Consider the following 25,453-nt stretch of genomic DNA (forward strand, 5'->3'; position numbering starts at 1 on the left):
TTGTTAATGAATGGAGCCTATAATATGTGCTAACTGCCAATGGTGTAATATACATGCCCATCTGAATATCACTACTTCCTACATTCAGATGCCACATGGAGGAAATTAACAGGAGCTGCAAATGGCAGCCATCAGCACCCTGTCTTCAGGTTCTGCTCTAGGCTATTAGTTACCTGATTGTACATTGTTTTGAATAAATCTTGGGAAGTGCTAGAAATTTATCAGGAAGGTGCAGGTGTCTGATGCCAGAATGCAGGCAAAGTAGGCCACTGTACACCTATAACCTGGGTTACAGATGTCTGCTACAAGATCCATTGCACCAATTCATGGCAGATGAATTGCACCAGATGGTGTAAGTGGATCTTCTAGTAGACACCTGTTCTTACTGGGATGGGTTCCAGGAGCTTTGGTTAAGGAATCTTGGCATCCTAGGCCCCCAAGAAGCCTCCAAATTATACTCATAACTGAACAACAAAAATGGCCACAATTCTCCATCGCTCTCTGTGTGTTTCCCCCTTGCAATGTGACTCTGCAGCTCCTCCAATCAAGAGGCAGAGCCTCTCCCCACCCCTCAAGTTTTGACCAATCAAATTCAGCAAAAGGGACAATGTGTCAGTTCTGAGCTTAAGACCACAAGAGGCCTGCAAGCTTGGATCCTGTCACTGCCATGACAGCAAGCCCAAGATAGCCTGCAGGTTGATAAGAGACAACATGGAAGACAGACCAAGTGAGCCGGCCAATGCCACTCTGGACCAGCCTAAAGCTGGCCAGTCCTCAAACATGTGATAACATCCAGCCGAGATCAATGGAGTTCTTGACCCAAACCAGAGTTGATCACTGATGCACAGGTGTGCCAAGCTGGGTGTAGAGGACTGCTCAGCTGACCCACAGATTCATGAGTGATAGTAAGTTATTCCTGTTTTAATCCACTAGGTTTAGAGCAGTTTGTAATGCAGCAAGAGCTATCCCTAGCCTGACCCAGGCCACAGGACTGCATGACAGCCTCAATTTCTCTGCCTAACACTCCAGGTCCTCACTAGGACTACCCTCTATGGAGCTGGAGAACCCTGCCTAATTCTAACCCAGCTGCTTGAAACACCTTTTCTCTTCTTATAGGTTCACACCCAGAAGCCCAGGCAGAGACACGTCCCTGGTGGTCCACTGCAGATGCCCAGGCAGAAGTGGGGTCCCAATGGACCAGTTGCCACCACCTTGATGCAGCTGTTCCTGAAGCTTCCAATTTGGCCTGCTCCCTTCCTGCTCCTGTTTGCCATCCACTGATTGGCTCACTCTTCCTTCTCTCCAAGAGTATGTTCTGCTGAAATCCTGGCACAGCCTGCCCAAGGTGTGACACCAACCATTCAAAAGGACTGAACTAATCAATGGAACTCAAACTGACTTGCAAACGTTGCTGTGTGGACGCTGGAACTGACCCAACAGACTGCTCTGGAAGGCAGCTCTTGGGTCCTAGTGAAGAATTACAGATTCTTGAAACTAATCAATATTGCCTGAACCTGAGGAGGGGTTATACCCACCTGAGAAGCATCTTGTGGGAAAACCGCATCAAAGGCAAACATCTTAGGAGGAACTTGGTTCCCTCTCTTTTGGAAGGCATTTAGACCTCCACACGTCAGGGGGTCATACAAGGTGATTTGCTTCTTCCGTGGGTCCACCTTTAAGAAAGAGCTGGATTCTGAGGTATCGCGAGCCAGCGTGGAACAGATGCGAAGCATGACTTTCACCTGTAAAGAAACAAAGGCAGGAAATGACAGGCATTAAGACACTTGGATACTTTATGATGGAGTATTTTTACGTCCGTTGGAGACACAAGTGTATATGGCAGTGTGGAATCATCTCATGTCAAATTATGAAAAAATGCACAATGAATTAGCAACATAATCCTCAGCAGGTCATGGGAAAACTGACTTATTTATAATTACCAGGTAGAATATTTTGATACGTCCATTAATTTATTACAGAACTGGCACATCATGCTCTTTATCTTCCTATTAATATAAATAGAAAGTTAACTGTACCCAGGTGGCCCAATTACTTAGATGAAAAGGTAATCTGGACTGCCATGCTTTGGGGGCTAGTGTAGTTCTCTCAAAGCTCACAGATCAATAAACCCTGGACATAAAAGTTAGCTCCGTAATTTACTCCTTGCCTCTTGCACATCAGGACTCTTAGAGACAAAAACCCACAGTTATTAGTGTCATCATTAGAGGACTGTGAAAATGCCTTGTTTTTAATGACCAGCATTTGAAATGTGTTCTAAGGGGCAAAACTGATAAAAGATTTGTTTGAAACATGTTATTTGAGATCCCATTAAGTGAGTGCATAGAAATGGTCATTTCAGGGGATGAAAGCACATCTCTGCGGGAAACAGGAGACAGCACCCCCTTTAACCTGCCTCTTAAGTCATTGAACGTGGACATTTCTAGTGCTCAATCCAGCCTAGCCCCATCCCAGGGCTGAGCAGGGCACTTGTGGGAATGGACTGCTTGCCCTGGACTCTTTGAGTTAAGTAGAAGTCGAGCTGAAGCCTCATGCACAGTTCTGGAGGCTCAAGTCCTGAGAAAATGGCAGCATTTGCTCCCTTACCAGCTCTTTGTTACCATGGAGCTAGTTCAGTCCAAACGTGTGAGCAACTAACCTAGGAGCCAGGCACTGGGGCTGCAAAGACCATATTACGGTCTTCTTTGCAAAGACTAGCAGGGCAGACAGACGCAAAGGGAGGGGATTTTTTTAATACAAGGAGGCAAATTCTGATGTTATGAATAGGGTTACTTTTATTATTTAAATTTATATGTTTATTTAATTGGCCATGCTGTGTGGAATGTGGGATCTTCATTCCCCGACCAGGGATCAAACCCATGCCCCCCACATTGGCTTTGTTGCCATTGGAAGCTGAGAGTCTTAACCACTGGATCACCAGGGAAGTCACACATAGGGTTATTTTTGAACTCCTCTCTACATCATGCCCTCTTCATCTAATCAACGTTCAGGCCTGATGAAATGTCAATCATCAATTTTGGGGGAAAGGACTGTAAAATTTTATGTCAGAGATTTCAAGCATACGGAAATGCTCAGAGAATACTCTCCACTGTGCCTAGCGAGTGAGGTCACCCTCCTGCTTATCTCAGCCTGTCTGCTGAGGCATAGGGACTCATCTGCAGGGGGCAAAGCTGAAATGTCAAGAACTCCTAGGGCACTGGACTCATCGGATGTCCCACGTCCTGTCCTGGCTGGCTTGTTCTTATCACTTAAGAATAGTTCTCTAGTGCAGATCCAGAGGCTGTGGTCATAGTGGAAGAGGGCAAGGTTGGGATGAAGCTGACCTCTCACAGTCAGGTCTCTGTTCTCCCACTGAGGTCATATAATTTTGCTGCTCTTGCTGTTCAGTCACGAAGCTGACTCTTTGCCACCCCATGGACTGCAGCAAGCCAGGCTCCTCTGTTCTCCACGATGTCCCAGAGTTTGCTCAGATTCATGTCCATTAAGTCGGTGATGCTACCTAACCCTCTCATCGTCTGCCACCCTCTTCTCCTTTTGCCTTCAGTCTTTCCCAGCATCAGGGTCTTTTCTAGTGAGTCACCCGAGCACTGAAGATTGAGCACTTTCAAATTGTGGTGCTGGAGAAGACTCTTGAGCATCCCTTGGACAGCAAGGAGATCAAACCAGTCAATCCTAAAGGTAATCAACCCTAAATATTCATTGGAAGGACTGATGCTGAAGCTCCAATGCTTTGCTACGTGATGGGAAGAGCCAACTCACTGGGAGGTCAAGTAATGGTACCTACCTTTTGCTGAGGGTCTATGGTATGCTAAGGCTGTGCTATTACTAATGGTATTGTACTTTACCCTCTCAATAGGCCTGTGCACAGGCGGACTTGTCCAGATTTTATAGATGAGAAAACAGATGTTACAGAACTTGCGGGTGGTACAGCTGGGCTCTGATCCCACCTCTGTCTGACTCCAAAACCCTGAAAAGTATCCAATCCATACTTTTTCCATTATGCCAACTACTGCCTCCCATACACAGTCAAACTTCTCAGAGCCTCAGTTTTCTCATCTGTGTATAAGGAACAACAATGCCTATCTCATGGGATCGTTGTGAGAATGAACTGACACGTGAAGTACTGAGCACAGAGTAGGGGCCTGATTCCTGTTTCTCCTCCTCCTTCCTCTTCTCCCCCTCCTCCTCCCCCGTCTGCTGCCTCCCTTCCCCCTCCGGCCTGTACTTGCCTCTCTCTGAATCACGATATTCTAGCGTTTTCCAATCACAGTGTGACTGATAAGGTTTTAGAACACTTTGCCCTGGACTCAGACAGGATGCCATGGGGGAATCACTGCAGATGGAGCTGGGTATGAAGTGCTGGGACTTACAAGGCTCCCATCAGTACAACACCGTCTAGTCTCATACATAGTCACTGCTTATATGACAATAACCATCACATCTGTCTACCTTTCATTCTGGCAATTTTCTTGTTCACCGTGAATGTCTCCAATATTCTTTCAGTTCCACTCATGTCTATACACAGCAGGTGTGCTAAGAGCATGTATTCAAATTGCAACTTTGGGTAGGTGCCTGGGGCCTCTGGGCTTTCTGTCAGACAACCTCCTAGCCCAGCCCCTGAACGCTACGAGTCAGGGATGATGCAAGCCCAGGCAGAACTGATGGAGTCACATGGCCCACTGCTTTTCTATTTCACAATTTCACATGCAATTTCTGGGTAACTAGAGGTGCTGAATGTAAAATATGAGCTAAGCCAGGCAAGGGCCCACAAGGAGAAGCAGGAGAGAAGGGACTGGATTGGCGAGTCATTTGTTCAGGGGGAAGGCTTCTGAATCTTAATGAAGTTCCAGGCCTGTGGTTCAATTTTCCCAGACAAGCTGCAGATCTCAGCCACTGGTCTGACCAAGGAGATCCACAGCTCTTTAAAAACCCACTGAATTCTGGGCTGAAGTAAATGCCACCTTCCATTCTCTTCTTTGCAATTCATTTAAAATGGATATATATTTTTTTCTCCCTTAAAGGAAGGAAATTGGGTTTCTCTGCTTCATTTCTTTGTGTCATTATTTCTTGAGCCCAGCACTCTACTTCCTACTAATCCTCTGTAATTAAAGCGCTAAGGAGATACCACTTGTGATCGAGAAGGTCTCCTAACTTCTTGCCAGGAGTTTGTGCTTTTGTGGCAAATACTGGTAGGTTCTTGACAACATCTCTGACAACCCTCCTCGCCACTGTGGGAAGAGGGTCCCCACAGCTGTCGCCATGCAGAGCCTTCTCCCCAGCTCTCAGGGTCGAGGGGACTATTTTGGGCCCAGCAACTGAGGATCTAGAAAGGCCCAGAGTAGGGGAATGCCAGCCTGCGCCCTGACTCCCTGAGAGGAGCTGAGCACCTCACCTACCAAAGCGCTCCCTGGTAGAGACTCCACTTTGCCTCATTCATTGGAGTTTTCAGTGGCTGGTGCAGGACAGGTGTTGCTCCCAACAGCAGGTATCTTGCTGTCCTGCTCATTAATCATTCCAGGGCCTCCTCCTGGATGGCCTGGCGGGACTAATGAAGAGGCGGGTTTGTGAGACTCACAGAGCCTCGACCCTGAGCTGGACAGACTCTCCGTCAATGTGAAGCAGTGCTGACTGCCTCAGCCTTCTGGGGAGCCCACGACAGGCAGCCCCACGGTGCTCACTGCTCCACCCATGTGATCACCCAGACCCCTGCCTGTACCGAGGCTGAGGACCGGGAAGGTTCCTCACCGCCTGTGTCTCCGCCCACAAGCTGTCTGGTCACAGGTTCTCCTCAGACTATATGGCTTAGGAGGGCTGGGGGCCAATTTGACCATTCAAAGGGTCCCTCATCGGTCAGAGAAACACTGCAGGCAATGGTGAGGTGGTGGGATGTGGAGAGGACACAGCAGTCCTTCACAGGTGTGACTTTGTCTCAGGTCCTTTGTGGAGCCTCACAATGAAGCCTCTGGACCAACACACGTGTAACAGGGATCAGTCCCTGGCTGGTGCAATGAGAGTGTGCTGGCAAGGATAAATAGTTTTCCCTACAAGGTTAGAAACGGAAGAGTAAATTCACCACCACCATCTTTCAGTCACGTTCTATTTCTGTATTTTGGTTCTTTATCCTGGTGTCTAAGTTCACAGAGTTTTAAGAATCAGCTCAATAGAAGCTGGTCATGGTGACATCAGATCACCGTAACCATGAACACTGGGTGGCATCATTTCTGTCTCAATTCCATCAGTATCAGAATGATCTTCACCTTCCACATATATTTTTAAGTTTCTAAAACACATCTGGAAATGGTTCTCCAAGGAATGCAGAGTCACATAAGACGGGTGCATCAGAACCCACCAACCAGAAGCATGGTGGGGCGAGAAGAGCTGGTGAGACCATCAGAGGGGATTCTAGACCCCAAGGAGCCATCTCCTGAGACAGAACCTCCAAACTGCAGAGCCGGGAGCACTGACAACTCCAGCCCAGGGTCAGTTTCCATCCCACTGAGGCACACAGTGACACTAGGGAGGACTCTGATGAATGTAAGCCATGGAAATATCCACCTTGCCATCGCTCATGGGCGACTTTCTCAGCTCAGATGAGACAGAGAGAGGCCTGGACCAGAGAGTGAGCTGACATCCAGCCCCGCCTGATCGAGCCAATGGGCAGGCAGGAAGCACTGCTGGGCTGCCCGCAGCACACCAGGAAGCCTTGCCTGGTTTCTGTGTATGTCTGGATGGGATTCGGCTCTTGAGGAGAACACACGGGAGAATAACAACAGGCTCTATCATACCTGAAGTACTTCTCCATTCTTACAGGTTCTAGGTGTGATGGGCACTGACTGCAGTGAACCAGGAGCCAGGGGACTGGGTTCTCAGGCAAACATCACCACCAGGTGCAGCTGTTCATCTAAGGTGTGATAGGGGTGGATGTGGGAGGGGGGCTTGGCTTCCTTACCCCTAATGTGGGCTTGTTGCGTCACCTCCCTTGCAGAACAGGCGTGAAGAGATTAAAAAAAAAAAAGACATACTCTAGAATGACATACAAATGTGAAATATCACCCTTTGAAGAAAAAAAGGAATGGATTTGCATTCTTCAAACTAATTAGTACAAAATAGACTTTCTGCATCAAATTAATGGCATTAGAAGCCCTTCTCCTAGGCTTAATTTTAAAAATTAAAGCAAAAACTTATTTAATGAACACACACAATGACAAGAGAGACAAGAATAAAATATCCTCCTTCTTCTTCTGCCTCAAATTAAATTAAGGCATATACAGTCTGCTTATGTCTTCTGTAAAGGTGAGTAATCCGTGTAAAATTGGATCTGAGGCTCTAAAAGCTCAATGAGCTATTTCTCTTATTTTATCCTTTCTTTTCTGTCTTGATCACACAAGATAATATGCTCACAATGTCTACTTATGGTACATTAGCCACTTCAGGGAAATTCTCCAGCCATTCTAAGTAAGATGATTGAAGAGACAGGCACCTTAAACAGTATATATTTCTCAAAGTGTATTCTTCTCAACACACTCACTTTTCTGATCTACCAAGAAACTGAGCAATCTTCCATATTCTTCTATGCTTTGGACATTCTGTCAAAGCTATTATAAAAGATTTTGATGAAGCACCAATTTCTAAAACACACTGCAAGGTATCAAGGGTGTGATTTTCCAGCCATTATTTAAAGAGTGCTTTCCTACTTCGATGGAGAAGGAAATGGCAACCCACTCCAGTATTTTTGCCTAGAGAATCCCATGAACAGAGGGGCCTGGTGGGCTACAGTCCATGGGGTCGCAAAGAGTTGGACACGACTGAGCGACTAACACCCATTTCCTACTTAGAGCCTAATGTAAGATTCTCTTGCTAATCCATCACTGGCACAGTGAAACCCACAAGGATGACTTTCCTTTCTGCTTTTGAGTTACCAAATGTGCCTGATAGGAGAGAGGGGCAAAGATGTTTTGTAAAGAAGCAAATTAAAATTGGGTTTTAGAACAGAAGAAGGTTTAGACATTTTACTGATAAAATTTCTAGAAATATCTGAAATTACCTTTTCAAAAAAAAATAATTAGTTAATTATTTTGGGCTGCTCTGGGTCCTTGCTGCTGTGTGTGGTGAGTGGGGGCTACTCGTTTTTGCAGCACACAGGTGCCTCATTTCGTGGGCTTCTCCTGTTGTGGGGCACAGGCTCCAGGGCCAGTAGGCTTCAGTAGCGGTGCTGCACAGGCTTAGCTGCCCTGCGGCATGTGGGATCTTCTCAGACCAGGGATCGAACCCATGTCCCCTGCGTTGGCAGGCAGATTCTTAACCACTGGACCATCACAGAAGTTCCTCCAGGAGTTTCTAAGGAGACCATGGAATCATATGCCAAATAGTAATAACCTTGGAGGGCTCAAATAACTCTGATGCTAGGATGTCCAGGGAGAACCAAACAGGTTCCCTGCATTTACAGACAGGGCTTTCAAACATTAGGTTACCAAGTCATTATTCCATCTGCACATAGTTCCTGTTTACAGAATCACAGAGTCACATTGAAGCTCATGACCAGGCAGTCCCTGGGATCAGGGTCCCTCACACCAACTAGCAGGCTGGGAAAAGCTTGGCCAGGCTTCAAGGAAGGAGACGGGCATGTTTCAGGGGCTGGTCTGTTGCAAGGATAGTGACTCTGACAGCCGCCTGTTCACAAAGGCTCCATCTCTTAGCTCAGTGGTAGGATACTTATTTGAAATGGATGAGCTGTTTAGACGTACGTCCTAAGACACAGGTATTCTCGGGTCTAAGGAAAGAGGAATGTGGAATGTTCTCTCCAATGTTCAGAATGCTCACTGTCTGCAGGTCCTCTCTCTGACCACATGGAGCATAGCCCGGCACTTGGCAGCAGAAGCTCTGGAGACCCGGTGCCTGGGTTTGAGTTCTAGTTGTACCTTTTACTAATACATATCTGTGGACGAGGCTTCACCTTCTGCAAGCCACATCTAGAAAGATCATGAACTCTGAAGTCCGAATGTCCTGGCTTCTACAAGCTGTGTGACTATCAACATATTTTAATAGTTTCCTCATGAATAAAATGGAGATAATAATCCCAGTCTAGAGGGCTTTACAAGATTATGAAGCAAAAAATCATGCTAAGTGGGATTCCCAGATGGCACTAGTAATAAAGGACCGGCCTGCCAATGCAGAAGATGTAAGAGGTGTGGGTTCCATCCCTGGGATGGGAAGGTCCCCTGGAGGAGGGCGTGGCAACCCAGTCCAGTATTCTTGCCAGGAGAATCCCGGTACAGAGGAGTCTGGCAAGCTACAGTCCATAGGGTTGCAAAGAGTTGGACACGACTGAAGTGACTTAGCATGCACGTACATGCTAAGTACTGAGCACAAAGTAGGTCTTCAATAAATAATAGTGACCATCCCACTGAACCCTCCTCATGACACTGCTGTACGAGCTGGTGTCCTAGAGAGCAGATGATTTCTGCTCTCCCTGTAAACACCTTAGACCACGAATTCAGGAGATCTAGTCACTAGATTCTTAATAGTTTTTACCTGTAGGAGAGATCTAAAGAGAGACAATGTTACATCAACATACAGTACAGAACTCCATGCTTATCCAAGGCTGCCCAATCTGCACAGATGCTAGGTTAGCTCATGCCTTCCAACTGCCACCCACTCTCTCTGTTGCCTGATTTTTTATAAATCCTGCGTAAGTGACAGTTGGAGATTTTTCTGAATACTGAGTAGGAAAACCATCGTAGTTAGTCACCAGAAGGTGACTGTGGTTATTTTATCTTTGGAAATACCCATTCAACAGATAAAACACAGCTTGGAAGACATTTTCGAGAAAAGCAGTAGTGAAAGTGAAAGTCTCTCAGTCGTGTCCGACTCTTTGAGACCCCATGGACTTAGCGCATGGAATTCTCCAGGCCAGAATACTGGAGTGGGTAGCCTTTCCCTTCTCCAGGGGGTCTTCCCAACCCAGGGATCGAATCCAGGTCTCCCACATTGCAGGCAGATTCTTTACCCGCTGAGCCACAAGGGAGCCCAAGAATACTGGAGTGGGTGGCCTATCCCTTCTCCAGTGGATTTTCCCGACCCAGGAATAGAACCAGGGTTGCCTGCATTGCAGGCGGATTCTTTACCAATTGAGCTAAAGCAGTAGTGGGAACTCCTTAAATTAGAATTCTTTCAAAGGGACTCTGTTTGGATTTGGGAACTTATTGGGGTTCCCTGGTGGCTCAGATGGTAAAGAATCCGCCTGCAGTGCAGGAGACCCGGGTTCAATCCCTGGGTCAGGAAGATCCCCTGGAGAAGGGAATGGCAACCCACTCCAACATTCTTGCCTGGAGAACTCCATGGACAGAGGAGCCTGGCAGGCAATAGTCCATAGGGTCGCAAAGAAGTCAGACATGACTGAGTGACTCTCACTATTTGTAAAAGGCCCATTTGCCGCTCAAGCTCACTCATGGGTTCTGACTGGAGAGGTAACTAACAGATCTGTCTTTAAATAGTGAACATTCAAGAAATGCTGTGTCTGCTGGTGCTGGCTGTCATCAAAGATGCTGTTCAGCTTGGCCACCAACAGGGCCAGGGGAAAGCTGTTTTTCTTTCCTGCAGCCCAGTTTATCATAAATATGAAGACTTCAGCTTGCTAACCTGACACTTGATTTAGTGTCTTCTGTACCTCACTGCTGGATTCTCCTTGGTCCCAGGAATTTCAATATCCCACTGTTTCTGGCCTTTGACCTAGATAAATAAACACCCATACTGTGAAAATAAGTCAAGTGACCCTGTCAGGGGACTGTCCAGAAATACTAGCTACCAGGCCCACCATGGAATTTAGTAGAGCACCACAATAAACAGTGTGGTTCTCTAAATCAAAAAGGCAACAGCCACGATCATCTAATAATTAGCTGTGTATTTCTCTGGTATTCATCACTTCCATCCATTTTCTTTATAAAACTGTCAGCTAGGAACCCTGTCCAGCTGCTCCCAAGTTCTATTAAATATGTGCATTTCTCATGGATTGATCATTTTTTTTCCTGGCAACACCTCATATGAATGAGGCCTGGGCAGCATTAGCCCGAGTTCTCAGTGCTTCCTGGGGCCAGACGTTAGGTAAGCCAGTATAGAACCCCCTCATGCTCAGCACTGAGGTTTTTCTAGGCCAACATGCTTGCTGTTGGGACAGAAATCATCCTGAAGAGGTGGGATCTGATGCAAGGTTGGGGAGTCCCCTTCTGGACAAGCTATGGGGGTGCACACTCCAGGATGAGGCTGTTTCTCCAGCTGCAACTCTGCAGCTTTAGTTTCAGGAAAGAGAAGAAGGAGATTCTTGTCCTAGTGACAAAAAGCACCTGAGAGATCTTTAGGGCCAAGAGGCTGAAATCTGGAACAGTCTTGGCTAACACTTAGGGTAAATAAACATTTCATCAAAAACTGATGCACCCGATGGATTGCCATGCCCAACTCCACATTCTTGGGACCTCCTCAGACTAAAAGAGGTGGGGAGAGGGAGGAAGGAAGGGGGAGGAAGACATCATCCCAAATCTCAAATCCTTGGCCACTTCATAAGTCTTAGAGACTTTCATTCTCATTCAATGAAAAAAGATGAGGAAAGTTCAACCCCAGCAACTCTAACCACAATTACTCCAATGCTTTCACTGTCAGTTCCTCCAAAAGGCCTCCCTATTTGAGAGTGCCTCCCTCTAACTCCACTAAACACGCATGAAACACACAGTATGCACAGAGCCCTGGTGGCTCAGCTGGTAAAGAATCTGCCTGCAATGCCGGAGACCCTGGTTCGACTCCTGGGTTGGGAAGATCTGCTGGAGAAGGGATAGGCTACCCACTCTAGTATTCTTGGGCTTCCCTTGCAGCTCAGCTGGTAAAGAATCCACCTGCAATGTGGGAGATGAGGGTTCGATCTCTGGGTTGGGAATATCCTTGGAGAAGGGAAGAGCTACCCACTCTAGTATTCTGGTCTGGAGAATTCCACAGAGTGCAGTAGTCCATGGGGTGGAAAAGAGTCAGACATGACTGAGTGACTTTCACTTTCATTTTCCTACCTATTTGAGAGTGCCTGTCTCCAATTCCACTAAACACTCATGAAAAACACAATGTTCATAGAGCCCCGGCCAGGGCTGGGCAAGGGAGGCGTGGGAGGAGGTTGGGGGGTGGGGGGAGGTGGTAAAGAAAGTCAGACCTATGATGACAGAAAAGGGAGAAGGTGGCATTTCCATTTCAGATCACTTTATTTTCAAGTTTTAGGCTTAGAACCAAAGCAACTTAATTCTCCACTTAGCTCCAAAGAGCCTGAAGTTCAAAGCTGCCTGCTGGTTGGAAGAACTAGATGGGATCTGATAAACCTGGGCAGCCCCTGCAGTGAAGGGCATGCTGATAAGAGGCAGGGATGAGTGAAGTCCAGCGGGGAGTAAAGGAGCAAATGCTAATGAAAAGCTCTGGCCACCTCTGGTCAGAGGCAAACTGCTGACCACCTCCAATTTCCTTCACTGACTGGATCTTGGCAGGGAGGCCCTCACTGGCAGCAAGACACAAGTTCAAAGCAGAAGGGTGAATTCTAATATGGAGGATTATTTGGAAGACATGTATTCTCTTTACTTTCTTAAAATGTCTGTGTGAAGAATCAGATCGAGTTGAGGGAGGGAATTACCAAATAAACGTGAGATTTACCTAACTGCAGTCTTCTGTGTGCTTATGGTAAGAACTGAAAAAGAAAAACTGTCAAATTAAGGTGAAGTGAAGTTGCTCAGTCATGTCCGACTCTTTGCAACCCCATGGGCTGTAGCCTACCAGGCTACTCTGTCCATGGGATTTTCCAGGCAATAGTCCTGGAGTGAATTGCCAGCTTCCCCATTGGCTTAGCAGTAAAGAACCTGACTGCAATGCAGGAGACAAAGTTTCAATCCCTGGGTAGGGAATGTCCCCTGGAGAAGGGAGTGGCAATCCAGTCCAGTATTCTTCCTGGAGAATCCCATGGCCTGAGGAGCCCGATGGGCTGCAGTCCATCGGGTAGGACGTGACTGAAGTGACTGAGCATGCACGCATACACCCATATCCAACAATGACAATCCTCTTTGCCTGGAAGGCTGGGGCTAGGGAGAGGACCTGGGAGGGGGGAATTCTCCCAGCAGCTGAGAGGCTTTGGAAACCTTTAATGCAAGGCGCTTGATCAATAAGGTGTACTACTGCATTTGAGAATTTAAAAGCCCTCCTAGCATGCCGTGTCTGAAGCAAATGTCAGAACCATTTATCATGTGTTGGGATGGATGGCATGCAGCCCCAGCTTGCCAAACTGTGAGAGCGAACTTTGCTTAGGTCCCACACAAATACCCTTGACAGGCCCTTTTATATCACATGGAATCAGCTTTCCTCAAAGATCAGAATGCATGAGGAGGCTTGATCATGGCTCTGCAGAATGGAGACTGCCACTCGGCTCCGTTACTGGGAAGTGTTCCCATCATGGAACTTTGTTCCTGGGCTCCAGCTTATAAACGAGTGTTTTTTCTTGGCTTCCAGGTGAACACATGAATTTCCCTCCTTGTCTTTTCAAAGAGCCTGAGCGGCTGTCCTCTCATCAGACCATGGTACCCAGTTCATCTTGTTTAGACTTAGAAACCTCAGGCTAGAAAAAACTTGCCCAAGGGATGTGGATTGACAAACAATGGCCAGTGACTCTCCCAGACTCCTGGCCACTCCCCCAACTAGTTGAGTGGGTAAACACCCAGAGCAGGAATCAAGAAACCTTCATCCATTCATTCCTTCAGCATCTGTGGGGCATCTCTCAACCTGAGCCAGGGTACCATGCCAGGCTCTGTGTTTACAGAGAACTTAAAGAGCAGATGATGTTGTCTTCAAGGAACTTAGAGTATCAGGTGAGATAAAAAGTGTAACACATGGTACAAAAGAGCTCTGTACTGGGGTACAGTGAGGGTCCAGGTGGGAGGGGACATTCCCACTAGGGGAGTGGGGCTAGGAAAGGTTTCAGGAAGATGATGATCAGTGAGAGGAGTCAGGGTCAGCCAGGCACCTAAGGCAGGGCACGGGTGCCTGTGCAGAGTAAGCAGGTGGGCAGAGGCCAACTGGGGTCTGCGAACCTGCAAGTAGCCATGGGGCCTTGAGTCGAGTTTCTCAGCCTCCCTGCACCTCAGTTTCCTCAACTATAAAGTGGAGGTGGAAATAATGCCTACACCTCATGGAAGTTGTTAAGAGGATTACATGAGCTGATGCACGTGAAACTCTCAGCAAAGAGCCTGGCACAGGGCAAGGGCTCAATGAGTATTGCTTCATGACTTTACTCTGATCTTCCTTAGGGTGGAGGAGGGATAAGAAATTAGACTGGAAAAGTAATTGGATGTCAGATTGTGTAGAGACTTGCCTTCCAAATTAAAAACTCTGTACTGAACTTGGAAAATGGGGAGACATTAAACCAGTGGTCCCCAACCTTTTTGGCACCAGGGACTAGTTTCATGGAAGATAATTTTCTTCATGGGCTGGTAGGGCAGATGGTTGGGGGATGATTCAAGCAAATTACGTTTTCTGTGCACTTGACTTCTATTATTATTACATCAGTTGCTTCCCAGGTGGCTCACTGATAAAGAATCTGCCAGCCAATGCAGGAGATGTGGGTTCGATTCTTGGGTCGGGAAGATCCCCTGAAGAAGGGAAATGACAACCCACTCCAGTATTCTTGCCTGGGAAATCCCATGGACAGAAGAGCCCGGCAGCATACAGTCCATGGGGTTGCAAAAGAGTGAGACACAACTTAGAGACTCAACGACAACAACACCTGAGATCACCAGGCATTAGACCCCAGAGGCTGAGGACCCCTGAATTAAAAGGCAAAGAAGGAAAGTAACGGGAGGTTCCCATCGTTCTGCAGTAGATCAGCTTTGGGGTCACGAGTTCTCCATCCATAAACCAGTGCTAACAACACCACTAACTTTCTTTCAACTTGGACTGTTACAAAGTTAAAGATGAGAGTGTTTGTGCAACTAGCACTTTGATAGCACAGCATTTTAGACATGCTGAGTCAATGAGTCTACTGGGGGCTTGTGTAGCTGACAGCTCTGCAGTTAGAAGTCTGCTGTATGCGAGTGAACTTGGTACTAAAAGCAGCCACATGACTTGACAAGGAGAATAATGAGCCAGTCAACCAACAAATAAATATTTATTAAAATGCCAATGAGCAAGGCACACTCTTTACCTAGGAAAGCAAAGTATGCCAAAACATTTTCATTCAAGGAAAGAGCAAGACAGATCTGCTTCAGAACTCTCAAGAACAGAACACTTGTTGTACGGTAGCTATACATAAATCCCCAGGACCCAGACTGCTCGTAACCGTGGAACAAGCTATGCTGGCAGTAGTTGGGGTGCTACCTGACAGAGGAACATCTCTTTTCTCCCCAGTGGAGGAGAATTCGCAGTCTTGGCTCCTCTGCTGGGGATCATGTATATTTTGTTACTCAGTCGCTAAGCTGTGTCTGACTCTTTGTGACCCTATCAAGTGCAGCATGCTAGGCTTCCCTGTCATTCACTGTCTCCCAGAGTTTGCGCAAACTCATGCCCATCGAGTCAGTGATGCCATCCAACAGTCTCATCCTCTTGCCCTCAGTCTCTCCCAGCGTCAGCGTCTTTTCCTTGGTCAAGAAGATGAAGATCCCACATGCCTCAGGACGACTGAGCCCGTGTTCTGGAGCCCGGGAGCCGTAACTACTGAAGGCCACACGCCCTAGAGTCTGTGCTCTGCAACAAGAGAAGCCGCCACAATGAGAAGCCCCTCAGAGCCACTCAAGAGTAGCCCCTGCTCACCGCAACTAGAGAACGCCCACATGCATCAATGAAGACACGCCACAGCCAAAAATAAGTGTTTAAAAAGTATACTCATTAGGAAATCAACAGTAAAGGAAGTCAGCAATTGTCCTGAGGCCATTTTTCCTCCTGGAGAACGTGGTCCTGGCTCGGCAAGGTGTGTGACTCCAGCGGCACGAGTGTGGACAAGTGGGCATATTTGAGATTAATCTTTAACACTCTCACTGAACAATTTCCAGCATCAATAAGCATGCGTGGTTGGGTAGAATGGCCAATATTTATTTCACGTGGAAAACGGTTATTAAAATCAGGAGAGTTGGGATCATTTCACCAGGGAAGGATCCTTTGCTCTCGGCCATCATTCCAGAACGATGCTTGAATTTAATGGAAACGTTTCAGAATAAACCAGTCACTAGAAACATGTAACACTCACTGGGTAGGCAGAGGAAATGCAAATGCTGCTTTGTTGGGCAGTTGAAAGCTGGGAACTTTCCGGCCAGTTTGTCCAGCTTTGACACACCAAACGTGAGGATGATGATATAACCCAGATCCAACCTGAATCCCATTTAGGTACCAGAAAATCGTATTATGATGCTGTCTACCTGCAACACAGGCCAGATGGTAAAGGGCCCTCGAGCAACATGAGAGAAAGCTCTGGTGAACTCTACTCAGAATGAACTGATTTAATAAACTCTCGTGCATGACAAAAAACATTCATCTATAAAAACGGAGTAAACAAGACTATGACGAATTTCCCCCAGAAGATTGAGTCTGGGATAGAGGTGTCTGGGTGGGGTCATGATAGTGGCAGCTAAGGAGAGACCTGCAGCTGGGCTGGCCGAGTCCAGGGGCTAGTACCCAGATCTGGCAGTTACACATGGCAGTTATGCTCCACGCAAAAAAAAAAAAAAAAAAAATTCATTTTCACATTTGTAAGACTGTGGGTGCCTTGAAGGAGAGCCTGCATCTTATTTATCTTCACATTCCCAATATCACTCTGATGGTGTCTTTCACCCATTTGGAGCTCAGTTCTATAGGATCAGTAAAGCCTTAATCTGAGATTTAGAAAATAGAGATCGAAGTAATTTGCAAATGGACTATCGCCTAGGAAGGTTCTGGATGCAGGCACAGAGGGAAATGGAAGAGATAGGAAGGAGGAGGAAGATCATTCTATTAATAATAATGACAAACTAGATCATCAGGGTTTGGAAATGTTTCTAAAGCAACCCACCCAGATTCTAAACTTTTTCTTCTTATATTTGTAGAGGGTAGGTAGGTGGCGGTAGTTAAACTGAAGGTGAGGTAGGGGTTGTGTCTGAATTTACAGAAGATATGGAGGTAAGTGGGGCTTCCCAGGTGGTGCTAGTGGTAAAGAATTTGCCTGCCAAAACAAGAGATCTAAGAGACAAGGGTTCCACCCCTGGGTTGGGAAGATTCCCTGAAGGAAGGCATGGCAACCCACGCCAGTATTCTTGTCTGGAGAATCTCATGGACAGAGGAGCCCAGTGGGCTACATTTCACAGGGTTGCAAAGAGTTGGGCAGGACTGAAGCGACTTAGTATGCAGGCATGCATGGAGATAAGTGCATTTCAAATGCTAGCTTCTCTGAAGGACAGCGGGGGCGTGTAGGGTTTTTTGGCAGGTGGTGGTGGAGAATGCTGCTGACCCTTTTGCTCAGTGTCAGCTCTTGCACACGGTTTCAATTTAACAAGCATCTCTCTCTCTTTTTAAAATTTATTTGCATCAGGTCTCAATTGTGGCACTTGAGAATCTTCATTGAGTCATTCAAGATTTTTGTTGCAGGACATGGACTCTTTAGCTGTGGTGTGGGCTTAGTTGGCCTGCAGCATGTGGGATCTTAGTTCCCAGACCAGGGATCAAACCCCCACCCCCTGCATTACAAGGCAGATTCTCGACCGTTGGACAGCCAGAGAAGTCTCACAAACATCTCAAGGGATGGTGGACTCTTGAGGACTTCACTTTGCCATGCTCTTTGCTAAACTTCCCAGCTACCCTATCAAGGTAGGCCTTTTACTGTCATAGAGGAAATAGGTTCAAGAGCACAGAATGGCTTCCCTGAGCTCTCACAGAAAGTAAGAAACAGAAAAGGGATTCAAACCCAGCTCTGGGTGGAGGTCAGGTGCACTGTCCTCTCTCCACCACAACAGTCTCACTGGGCAGATATGGTGAGAGAACTAATACAAGCCCTTCAGATCAAGTCCAACCTAGAATACGTAAACTGCACACAAAACAGACCTCACACTGAGTATATTTATATTCGCTTTTTTTGGCAGGTTTTGTGGAACTCCCTAAAGTCATTTTTTTTTCCCCTTGTGCTGCCGTGGTTCAGCATGCTGAAACGTATTTCAGAACTTTAAAAAAGCACAAGCTATGATTAAGTATATTAAGGGACTTTTAAAACTTAGATTAATGGTCTGATAAGTTGTAAAATAGCTCAAAACTGTATAAATTTGTATTCAGGGATTTTCTAAAATTGTTAGTTATTGACTCGATAGATTGTAACAAGTCCTTTGAACCTGTTCTGCTTTATTACTCAAATCTGTACTCTGTAGTTTATGGACAGGTTGAGGAACACAAAGACCCCCTTGGTGGACTCCCTGGAAACTCTCAGCCCCTACAGTTCTGCATTAGGAGAATCTGCTGGCCACTCTGCAGACACATCGGCAGGACTAGAGATGGTTCAATGGTGAAGTTAAGCTTAGTACCCTTCTTCCTTCCAATAGAGCTGACTTCCAAAGGCCATGAAGACCTTTGCTCAAGTCTCAGTGGTTGCCTGGGTGTAACAGTTAACATCCAGCGCTAGTAAAATGGCTAAGTTATTCCACATTGCTTACCCAGAGAGTACCTGTCACTTCATGCTTACTGTATTTACAGGTAAAATAGCTGAGATCCGAAGACGAAAAGTGGGACTTCCCTGGTGGTCCACTGGTGAGGAACCTGCCTGCCAATGCAGGGGACACAGGTTTGATGCCTAGTTCGGGAAGATTCCACATGCTGCGGAGCAACCAAGTCTGTGTGCTACAACTACTGAGCCTGCATGCTGCAACGACTGAGGCCCGTGTCCCCTAGAGCCTGTGCTCTGCAGCGAGAGGCCACTGCAATGAGAGGCCTGGGCATCACAACTAGAGAGGAGGCCCTGCTCACTGCAACTAGTGAAAGCCCGCTAAAAGCAATGCAGGCTCAGCTCAGCCATAAGTAAATAAATAGAATTTGTTAAAAGCAAAGAGGTACAGTGACGTACACAAGTTCAACAGTTAGATGCAGTAAACTCAGTACAGAGTCCATGCTTCTTGCCTCTCATTTAATAGCTTTCTACCTGGAAATGTGTTAACAAGTCAGTGGTTGTGGACTTTAGAGGAAGTGAAGACCCCTAGGACTGAAACCCCAGTCAGCTATCTGAATTTAGGTCAAGGCAGGAAAATGGATGGCTCACAGAAGGAAATTGACCCCAGTCTTCAAAACACACACATCTGCCTATCTCATTATAATGCTCACTAATGTATTTGCAATAAAACCCAAAAGCTCTCATCAATAGTTCTGGGTCTGAACTTGGGATAAAACTAGAGGTTGAGAACCTCATGAACACCCTTCCAGGTTGCATCAACTCTTGTACGTCTCTTGGGTACTGACAATATATCTAAAGAAATAATCTTCTAAATGCACACAAGAAGTCCGCAAGGGTTGACATCCAAAGGGCGTGCAGTGTGAAATCCACACTGTAGCCACCTGGTTGGTGAGTGGGCCAAAGTTGTTGCTATGCCCTTGTGTACCACATACTCAGAAACTGGTCAAGCGGTAGCAGTTGAGAAAGATGGTCTGTATTGAGTAAAATGAACTCAAGAAGCGCAGAGTAACTCCTCACCTTCCATCCTAGGTCTGTATCACTCTACTGGCAGAACAAACCTCACGCTGTTAACAGCAAAAGAGATGATCTGAAACAGCCTGTAGTTTTCCCGACCGTTATCACAGTATTGACAGAAGAAGAAATGAGGGCAACACACAGGATAGAAAATGACAAGTGAGACAAGGGGTGAGAGGTGTGAGCCACACCCAGCCAGGGACAAGGAGGGGTGGCGCGAGTAGAAGCCTTTCAGTCTCCAGGAGAGGGGAGGGCTATTTTGAAGGAGTTATTCCAATCCATGCTGGGCCAATTTTCCTCTCTGCCCTCCAGATGCTCTCTTCACCCTTCCCCATCCTGCTCTGTGCCAGGGAGGCAGCCCTCCTGGACCACATCCATAGATGCTCGCACATTCCAAAGGGAGGAGGGCATGTCGGGAAACCCCTTTACCCTTCCTATTCTCTGACTCTGAAAGCTGCTCTCTCTCTTCGTTATTTCAGACCAGGGATGTGGGCACTCTGCTGTTACTATCGCTGGGCTACTGTATTAGCTTTTCTAGTTTTCTGCAAATGATCTATACCTCTGTAAACAATCCCTCTTTACAGCCTTCTCAAAATAACCTATTTGAGTATGACACTGCTTTCCTGGCAGGATCCTGCTGATATACTTGATTGCTCAGGTGGTATCGTTTTCCCCTCAGTTTGCAGGCAATGGCTGCTCTTTGAGAAAGGGGAGGAGAGAGAAGACTCTAGTTTTGACATTTATAAGTCATAGAGTGAGAAGAGGCTGTGTGTGTGTGCTCCATCACTAAATCATATCTGACTCTTTGCCACCCCATGGATTGTAGCCCACCAGGCTCCTCTGTCTATGGGATTTCCCAGGTAAGAATACTGCAGTGGGTTGCCATTTCCTTTTCCAGGGGAACTTCCTGGCCCAGGGATTAAACCTTCATCTCGTGCAGGGCAGGCGATTCCTTACCACTGAACTACTGGGGAAGCCCTGGAAGAGGCCACTTAACGTTAAATACTGGGTGTGTTGGGGGCTTTCTATGCTATGACATTCTTCCCCACTGGTGCACACTTGTGCCCAGAGCATCGCTGTCATGACAGCTGCCACAGCTCTCATCCCCATTCTACAGATGGAGAAACACGGTGGAGAGAGCAAATGCTTCCCCTAATCACACAGTGTGCTCACTGAGCAGGACGAGACGCAAACACAGACTGGTATTAGTGAGAACTGAGGCTCCTTTTTATTTGAGTTGCTGCTATTTTCCCCTTAGGAAACTTCAACTGTAGAGATAAACATGGATTTTTTTTTTTTTCTTTGTGCAAAGGTTCCAGAATGTTCCTCCTTTATTTGGTGGAAAATGGAGCACTGTGGTCCACATGCCAAGGGCAGTGAAATACAGCTCACAGAATCAGTCTGGTTTGTTTTTTTCCTTTGGATTATGACCAGGTGGCTGGGAAGGGAATAATTCAGAAACACAGAGAATGCCCTACTGTTCATTCAAAGAATGAAAAAAAAAAAAAAAAAAAAAGAACTAGGACAGGAAAAGTTTAGAAAGCAATGATTTATGAGAAGAAAACCACAATCTCTGGTAGTGTAACAGAACCTATTTCCCCCCCAGTTCATAAACTCTGCTCTTTGAGCCTATTTAACTACCCCAAAAGTAATTTCATGCAAAAGTTCTGTTTCTATGTTGGCATTTCTAGCATCATCTAAACAAAAGTCTCAGTGAGTTGAGTGGATTTTCAGTTTGCCTGTAGGCACAGCCACCTAAAGAAGTCTTGTTTTTAGAGGAAAGTCATCTCAGACCAGCTCCAAGGAGCCCAGTGAGCCAAGAACAGAGCCCGGAACAGGAAAGCTAGAGGCTTAGGATCCAGAGCCCTGAGAATAGAGTTTTCTTATCTTTTCACAGTGGAACCCAGGTTCCTAATAGGTCCCAGAATCGGGCAGCAAGAAAACTTCTGATCTCTCACCTATGAATTCCCTCCCTGGTGATCACACTGTCTGCCTCCATCAGAAATACTCCAGGGCGCGCATTAGCTGCCACAAGCCTCACAGTGCTATCTGTGTTCTCTAAGTTCATGGCCAGGAGAGAAAAGTGACACAGATTTAAAGGAGAAAAAATGGAGATCCGTAGAAATTGGATGCTTGTTAAGAGCTTAGGGAAAAATACCAAAGAAACTGTGTGAGTCAGGACTTCCACCAGAGGATGGAGGCCAGGGCCCAGATGCCACCCACCTGGCTGGGAATGCAAGGGGGTCTACTGTGTGAGGCTCAGGGGGCCTCTTCCCCCGGGCTGGCCCCAGGCTCTGGATGTGTGTATGGGCAGGAGAGACATTCCTCTGCCTCTAGTATTCTCTCCCCTAGTTCTGTTCTCGCTGGACACCCATCTTATGATTTTCTAAGACATATTGTCCAGTAGAAGTTAATCCACAAGAGTTGAGTCAATGAGCCACTGGGTCCGGTTCTATTAGCAGCTGGGACACTGAGTAAAGAGAACACATCTGCCCAGAATTCGTAAAACTCTTCTTTGCTCCTGCTTCCTTAGCCTCCTGAGCCCTCCTCTCTCCCTGGAGAACTGGGGAAGCTCTTCTGACCATGACCTTGAGCTCCACACAGAACTTAATTCTGTTGTCCAACTCTGGATAGGGTGGACCTGCAGTCAGGACACCTGGTTCTCACTCTTGACTCTGTCACAACCCAACTGTGCATTTACCTCCAGAACAGTGGTTCTTGACCAGGGAACATTTGGCAACGTCTGGGGACGTATTCATTTGGGGAGTGCTCTCGGCATCTGAGTGGGCTTCCCTGGCAGCTCAGTGGTAAAGAATCCAGCTGCCAGCGCAGTAGATGCAGGAGATTCAGGTTCGATCCCTGGGTTGGGAAGATGCCCGGGAGAAGGGAATGGCTACCCACTCCAGTATTATTGCTTGGGAAATCCCATGGACAGAGAAGCCCAAAGGGTTATAGTCCATGGGGTTGCAAACAGGTGGACACAGCTGAGCAACTGAGCACACACACATTCAGCATCTGAAGGAGCTGTCAGGGATGCTCTAAACACCTCACAGTGCACCAGGCAGCCTTCGGCTGCTGCTGCTACTGCTAAGTCACTTCAGTCGTGTCCGACTCTGTGCGACCCCATAGACGGCAGTCCACCAGGCTCCCCCGTCCCTGGGATTCTCCAGGCAAGAACACTGGAGTGGGTTGCCATGTCCTTCTCCAATGCATGAAAGTGAAAAGTGAAAGTGAAGTCACTCAGTCGAGTCCGACTCTTAGCGACCCCATGGACTGCAGCCTACCAGGCTCCTCTGTCCATGGGATTTTCCAGGCAAGAGTACTGGAGTGGGGTGCCATTGCCTTCTCTGAGGCAGCCTCCTACAATCCAGAATTAGCCAGCCCCCAAGAGGCCTTCCCTGGTGGCTCAGAGGATAAAGAATCTACCTGCAATGTTGGAGACTCAGGTTCAACCCCTGGGTCAGGAAGACCCATGGCAACCCATTCCAGTATTCTTGCCTGGAGAAGTCCATGGACAGAGGGGTCTGTAGGCTACAGTCCATGGGGTCTGCAAAGAGTCAGACACGACAGAGCACACCAGTGCAATAAGTACCATAGGGCTGCTCGGAAGAAACCTTGCTTTAGAGTTCTGTTTTCTCATGTGTAAAATGAGAGGTTTTGATTAGATCATCAAAAAAAACAAAAACACTTTTGGAGACAAAATTCTGCAGTATAGATGAAGTATTTGGGGAAGTAAATAATCTTACATTAAATTTAGATGTGAATCACCTCATAAATGATGCTGAGAAGTAAAATTAATCCCCTGAAATAAATAGGTAGAAATATGGTAGCTCATATCAATAATATCATAAGTGAATGTAGCCTGTAGCTAAGGCAGTCCCTTAGGCTATAAAATTGTAAGAAACTGCGTTGTGTCAACAACCTAGCCAACAAGGCAATCATTTAGAGGGCAGGAAAAAAAAAAAAAACCCAGGTTCCAAATCCCAGGCTTCCACTTAGGAGAGTCTGGTGGGAAGTGATACGTACAAACTCCTCTTTGTCTAAACAATGTGCCAAACAGAAAAGGCCAGAGGTGATTCATGTGGAAATGGTTTTTCAGAGGAGCTGCAGTAAAGTACCCCCTTTCCCAAGCCCTGAAGAAATGTTAGCCATAAAATCAATGGAACACAGCAGAAAACACCTGAGAAGGCCCCAGGGAAAGCTACCTGATGCCCAGACATTCGAGGTGCAGGCTCAGTGCTGGCCACAACACAGCGACACTCAGCTCATGCTGGCAGCTCAGGGCACTTCTCCTGTCCGGCTGTCACACGCACAAAGGCCAACATCACAGGTGCTTTTGCAGGGATTCAGAAAAATGTCACTAAATCCCCACAAAGACAGCTGACAGTAAATATAATTACTGGGAGGATGGGGGAGCCAAGGAACAAGGAAAAGTCTTAGGATGGAGAAAAAACTCCAGCAATGACAGCAGTTGACACTCCACGTAGAGATGGGCGCCTGGAAGCTCCAGGCTTGTTTTCAAGGAAGGTCTGGGTTACCTAGAAACATCTGTCTGGTCTCCTCAGTGATAACCTGTGCTTATGAGTTTCTGAGGCTGAATTTTTTTTTAATGTGTTTTTATTGTGGTTAAAGTCACGATAGTATAAAACATACTATTTTTGCTATATTTAATTGTACAGTTCAGTAGCACTAAGTACATTTACACTGTTGTGAAATTCTCACCATTATTCACCCTTGAGTTTTTCACTTTATGAAACCAAAACCCCCTCCCATCCCCGAACCCTGGCATCTACCAATGTACTTTCTGACTCTATGAATATGACTATTCTAGGACATCCATGGTGGCTCAAATGGGAAAGAATCTGCTTGCAGTGCAGGAGACCAGGGTTTGATCTCTGAGTTAGGAAGATCCCCTGGAAAAGGGAATGGCAACCCACTTCAGTACTCTTGCCTGGAGAATCCCATGGACAGAGGAGTCCAGCAGGCTATAGTCCATGGGGTCGCCCAGAGTTGGACACAACTAAGAGATATTTAAGACCACAGGTGCTTCTGAGGGTGAATTATTTTTCAAAAATTGTATTATTTATCTTTGTCTGTGCTGGGTCTTCGTTGCTGGTGTGGGCTTTTTCTCGAGTTGCAGCAGGCCGGGGCTTCTCTCTAGTTGTAGCGCACAGGCTTCTTGTCCCACTGGCCTCTCTTGTTGTGGAGCGTGGGCTCTGGGGCACGCGGGCTTCGGCGGCTGCAGCTCCCAGGCTCTGGAGCACGGGTTCAATTGTTGTGGTGCCTGGTTTTAGTTGCTCTGTGGCATGTGGGATCCTCCCCGACCAGAGATCAAACCCATGTCTCCCGCATAGGCAGGAGGTTCTTCCCCAGGGAATTCTTCACCAGATTCTTGAGGGTGAATTTTTATATTTTATTTTCTAATGTTCAGACTGAAGAAAATGCCGCAAGTCATAGCCAACTGGACTCTTCAAATATCTGAGCCTGAAAAGACTGACTCTGAGAAGGTGAGCACAATCCTTACCCTCCCCACTGCGTGGAGGTGACCAGATGTGCGTGGAGGATGCTCCCTCAGCTCCAGGTCATGAAAGGCCCCAAGCAAGACTAAGGAAGGGGCGTGAGGGGTGGCAAGAAAGAGTTCAGGCCCTAGACTCTCCTCCACAAAGGCCTCCTTCCCATAATTCAAGGAAAATGTCACACAGAAAGAAAACTGAGAGAAGAGGTAGTCTCTGTCAACGCCTG

The 25,453-nt window shown here is 46.9% G+C and overlaps 1 protein-coding gene across 1 annotated transcript in view; it reads right to left on the reverse strand.

Annotated features, from left to right (window-relative positions):
* Positions 1-25,453, reverse strand: part of KIF26B (kinesin family member 26B) — a 508,474-nt gene that overhangs the window by 90,745 nt on the left and 392,276 nt on the right. Inside the window, exon 6 of the mRNA XM_069545500.1 lies at positions 1,536-1,742. Within this exon, the coding sequence (XP_069401601.1) occupies positions 1,536-1,742 (207 nt within the window). The remainder of the gene's footprint in view (positions 1-1,535; positions 1,743-25,453) is intronic.

Source organism: Ovis canadensis, chromosome 12 (assembly GCF_042477335.2).
Source record: "Ovis canadensis isolate MfBH-ARS-UI-01 breed Bighorn chromosome 12, ARS-UI_OviCan_v2, whole genome shotgun sequence".
Taxonomy (NCBI): domain Eukaryota; kingdom Metazoa; phylum Chordata; class Mammalia; order Artiodactyla; family Bovidae; genus Ovis; species Ovis canadensis.